The 5,394-nt window shown below is 39.1% G+C and overlaps 1 protein-coding gene across 1 annotated transcript; it reads right to left on the reverse strand.

Annotated features, from left to right (window-relative positions):
* Positions 1-522: 522 nt before the first annotated feature.
* On the reverse strand, positions 523-1,692 carry LOC126782413 (E3 ubiquitin-protein ligase SINA-like 10). Its single transcript, XM_050507653.1, has one exon. The coding sequence runs from the start codon at positions 1,690-1,692 to the stop codon at positions 523-525; it is 1,170 nt and encodes a 389-aa protein (XP_050363610.1).
* Positions 1,693-5,394: the final 3,702 nt, after the last annotated feature.

Below are 5,394 nucleotides of genomic sequence, written 5' to 3' on the forward strand. Positions count from 1 at the left end.
GGATGTTTTGCATACGTTTTTTGGGTAAAATAGTCCTTTTAATATTAAAATTATTATGTGTAGTAAGTATTAACTTGTATTTTGCTTTAATTTATTAGGAATTTAATTCATGAACTTAGTTTGTTGTAAAATTGATAAGATTTTATGTGTTCTAATTACTATTTTTTAATTAAATTATGGAATTTGTCATATATATATTATATTCGTGTAGTGTTTATATATATAAAAAATGTATCCATGTGTCATGTTGTACCTGTAGCATCATAAATCACAGTACTCATGTATTAGAGGGTGCCTGCCCTCTTTGAAATTTTCATGGCTGATCGATTATAAACCATCTTGTCACCTCAATTTTTTTTTTTTATAAAACAAGAGTTACAAAGAGAGGGGGTTCCCCTTGTGAGTACTCAATTACAAGCAAGAAGCTAGCTAGCTAGGAATTCATCAATGGATCATGGACACTTATTTGATAATTGAACGTACAATTATATTCAATAAACTCGCACAAAACAGAGCAAGAAGCTAGATTGATAATGTTGGAGGAAGAGGCACTCCATTTGGCAATATATAGAGATTCATCCTCAGCTGGTCACTTGACCTGAAAAAATCGAGTGGGATTAAAAGGAAAGTAGCCATTGAAGAAGGAGGGCCATCATAAACACAGTTTGGACTGCTCTTAGTGTAAGACTGTAATCTGAGGACATTTTCATTGGTCGACATAGCATCAAGTTTATAGTAAGACTCCTTTAAGAAGCTAGGTTGAAGACAATGAAGCCTGACCGCATTCCCTACTCCTTCGATGATGCGATTCTTGATGACAAACATTGTGCCTTGGTTTCTTTCTTGGAGAACAGTAAACTTCTCATTCTTGTTCAATGTAATGGAAAACTCGCTGTTGAACCTGAATTGGGTCGCAGAACTGGCATGATTCGTGCGGAAGTGCTTGTATAAGTTCCCATACGAAGCGACAAAGTCACAGACAGGATGGGGGCAGGAACAAGGCAAGTGCATACATGCCCTTTCATGTTCTCTTTTCTTGTCATAAGTCATGGTTTCTTTGCAGCCATGCTTGCTATTTCGACATGATGTTGTAGTTGATTCCAGAACCTTCTCAATGATACGACAACGACTAGAGCCAAAGGGGCTAGGGCATGATGGACATCTGTGTATTTTGGAGCTGCAGGAGCTGCAAGCTATGTGCCCATTATTTTCACACTGGAACACTGGGATGGTTAAGGGTTCAAAGCAAATTGAACAGTCAAAAATTCGTGGATCGTTTAAGGTGACATTAATAGGCTCATCACTGATGGGTTCATAATTTGGCTCTTCCTCTTCCTCTTCCTCTTCCTCTTCCTCTTCTATATAGATATGTTCACCATCTCCATTATCTTCTGGATATACTTCTTCTTCATCAACAACTTGTACTTCTTCTTCATCAACAACTTGTACTTCTATATCGTCCTCATCTTGTTGATATGCATAATATCGTTGTTCTTCCTCATCATCTTCTTGGTATTCTAGTTCTTCATCATCTTCTAGATCTTGATATATGGGTCGTTCAAATATATCACGATCATGCTCCGGCATTAATCTTTCAAAATATATGGGATAATCTTGACGAAATCTCTTCGGAAACGGCTCTCTTACATCTTCTCCGATTTCCCTACCAAATATTCGAGCTCTTCCCACCATTAATCCTGTATCTGTGGTCTCTCCCGACCTAATTAATCTATAGATGTACGTAAGACTCTTTTGTAAGAATCAAATCTGACTGTGTTGATGGGGTATATATAGAGCCGTCATAACCGACCTATAATTATAAATGGTCTACGTTTTCTAGGTTGGGCCTCTTTATCAAATCCTAATATAAATAGGTTTTGTCTATTCTTTTGTCTAATATAAATACAAGAATGCCACTAATCGCTACTCGGGAAGGTGCTCCGGCTTAGATTCCAAATCATAGTGTGCACTATATAAGGTACCCCATCACATTCATAAACAACTTCTCGAGTCTACTAACTCTATCTGCTTACCCCTTTCTTTCTTGTCGAACGTGCCCCCAGAGAGAAATCATATCTAGAATTCAGTCTCCTCCTTCCCAACTCTCTCATCCAGATCTTGGATCCATCCGGGTCTAGATCACCGGAAGAAGAAGAAGAGTTGGGGAAGGACTTACAAGCCTCTTAGCCTCTGGCTTCCCTCAATCTTTACTACTTCTCACTTCTTCTTGCCTTCTAGGCATACTATTTTCACCCTTTTGGTGACCTCTTTTACCCAATTTTGTGGTTTATTCTCAGTCTTGTGGTGATCATTTTACCCGATTTGTCGTTGATTTGTTACCCATTCAGTGGTGATTTCTGGCTCATGTCCAGCACGGGAGGGCTTTGTTCCTCCTTTTCCTGTTGTTCTACTTGTAAAAATATCTCACATGTTTCCGGAGCAATACCCTTTCAATCACACAACACATATTCTCTTTCTATCATCAGCCACCAAGGAGGCTTCTATGGCAGCGACCAGAAAGTGCATGTCACTAACCTCTTTGAGTATGGGTGCTCTTTGCGCCTAGGTAATTTACCCCCCCCCCCCCCCCCCATTATCTATGGTTTCAGTTACGGTTCTTATTCTTGTCCTTGTTTGTTGCTTAGGATTTCGGATCCTTGTCGAATACCATGTTTTCTCTTTGGTCTTGTTGGTGGAAAAACTGATGTTGTTGTGAGGGATTTCATCCTCTTGGTTGGTGGGTCCAACTTGTTCTGTGGTTTGGGATTGTTTTGGCAACGTTTTACCTGGATGGAGATTTTGGGTGCTTTGCTTCCGGTGGTTCGACGACGATGCGTTGATTGCGGCTCGATCTGGATGGCAACAACTAGGGTTTCAATTGTGGGCTTGGTCTCTATGTTGGCTTGTGTATTTAAATTTTATTTTATTTTAGTGATTAGTTTTCTGATACTGGCTCTCTTGGAGTGCAGGAGAATATTAATTTTCCCTTGTCGGTTTATGTCTGGATGGGTCTGTCCATCAGACTAGTTTGGTTTATCGTTTATCAGCCCTTTGGGTGAGCTTTGAGGCAACTTATTTGATCCCCTCTTCCAAAAATAAAACAAAACTTCTCGAGTTCTAACAATGGCTAGCAACTCAAGGTCCAATACTCGTAAGCGGTTCCCTGCCTTGCATCCATCATGGAATGTATAAAGCCTGAAATCCCAAACAAAGACGACGTCCGCCTTTGAATACAAACCTATAGCTCAATTCACACTGAATTGATCGCTGGAAGCGCCTCGCCCTCCTCTGAAAACTTCGACGACCTCCCTCCATCGGAAGTCCTGAACAGAGGTAAAGCTTTGAAGGAAAAAATTGCAAATAGTGATGAAGAAATAAACTCGATATCACCACCACCAGATCACTGCAAAAGTTGGTACCTTGTTGGCGACGACACCCAGAGAATTTTGTTGGAGATGATGAAGAACAATCAACATTCTCAACGGAACGACGACGAATACAGGAAACTGGTTGTGGTCACTGCTCTTGATATTATTAATTTATTATTGAGCATTTGCACAAGGAGATTCACTGTGACCATGCTAAGCTTCACTACAGAGGTTGCGACCTCTTTAAAAATAAAACTGAAGCCTATTTAGCTGTCGACTATATCTGTTCTACTCTCGGTTGCTCTCAATCCACGCTCAATATCATTGAGTCCGAAGAAAACCTAGGCGATGTTGCAGGTCATTTTTCTTTCAAGAAGGATGGTATTGAACACTTCTGTATATACGGGAAAAACATCCCACCTCTTACGAATGTGGCTAGTGATATGAAAAATCATGGAGTCTTGTTCGTATTACTGGTGCAAAATAGTTCCATGTTTATTCCATTGTCTGACTTCGTTAATGACTATCGGTGCATCCTCATCGCCGGAGTGGAATTCCCCACCACCGAAATCTTAGGTTTCTCTAAGAAGGTTTAAGAAGAGTTGAAATTTGTTGAAAATTGTGAACTCAACTTGGAGAATGCTCCAATTCATTCAGTTGATTTTTACAAGGAACAATAGAAGACTAATATAGCAAGCAAAAAGAAAGCTAACAAGCTACCAACTCTAGCATACTAAAACAGTAAAAAGTAAAGACAATTTACATTAGATTTTCCCTAAATTAAGGAGAAAAGAGAGGATGGAGAGAATTCAAGATTTGCGGAAAGCAAATCTTCAGCCAAGATCCAGCATTAAATGTAGCTTGAATAATATGTTTCGTATTATTCACACTTTGCTCTCACACCTTGTTTTGCATCATTGCAGCTCTGCCTGCACAGCCATGTCTGCCACTTGCAGCTCTGTCCAATGCTCCAATATGCTCATATGCTCCAATACTCCTCCTTAAGCGGTAAGCGAAAGCTGAAAAAGAAATGACAGTCGAGCTTGACCAACAATCTTCAAATATGGCTAAAGAAGTTATGGATGGGAATAAGTGAAATAAATTCTGGCAGCTCTATCCGTCCACTTTGGATGGCTCCCATTTTCTGCTCTGATAACCTGAGACCATAAGCCACATATGTTGGGAAAGTTCTCTGGGTCTAATTTATGTACCTTTTTACAAATCTGGATTCGGAGGTCGGAGTCAATCCCAATTTTGATTTTAGTGCAGCAAGGTCATTTCAGAAAAACAGAGCACGGTTTTGCTTGATCAAATGGTTGCATGCTCAAAATTGCTCCCTCTGAAGCCAAATTGAGATATGACCCATACCTTCTTACTGGAAGGGAACAAATCTAATTGGAACCAACATATATATAAGAAAAAAACTTCGATAGTCCAACATCAAAAATGATGAGGTTAAAACAAAACTTCTAAACAGATCTCTCCTCTAAATGAAAAATGAAAAAAATCGGATCTTGACCATGGACAACTAATCTATTCAAAATGAAAGAAGAAATAATAAATTGGCCGAGGAGAAATGAAATGAGGAGTTATGAACTCTAAACTGATCTCTACTCCAAAATGGAATGGGATGGAAATATCAAAACTTGATTTTTCTTCAAAATGAAAACAGGAAATCATGAAATGACAATGAACAAATGAAGTGTCTTATATGGAAGAACTCAAACAGATTTCTCTCCCAATGATAGAAGAAGAAATTAGATAATGAGACCGACTTGGATCTACTTTTTATTGGAAAGAAGAACACTAGCATCAGGAATGGAAAATATGGATTGATCAGCCGAGCCCCATTGGCAAGGAAATAGGAGGGGTCGGAATCAAACATATTCGTTGACGAACGAGAAATTTTTTTGGGAAATGACCCAAGCGAATCGAAAATGAAATGAGGAATGATTGAGATATGACCTCGAACTTGATTTCTCTTTAAAAAGAAAGAAGAACAAATCAGATAATGACTCCGATTTGA

Source organism: Argentina anserina, chromosome 2, assembly GCF_933775445.1.
Source record: "Argentina anserina chromosome 2, drPotAnse1.1, whole genome shotgun sequence".
Taxonomy (NCBI): Eukaryota; Viridiplantae; Streptophyta; class Magnoliopsida; order Rosales; family Rosaceae; genus Argentina; species Argentina anserina.

What these genes read in the sequence shown, in the direction of transcription:
- LOC126782413 (XM_050507653.1), bottom strand. Translation starts at nt 1,692, where the DNA reads ATGGTGGGAAGAGCTCGAATATTTGGTAGGGAAATCGGAGAAGATGTA.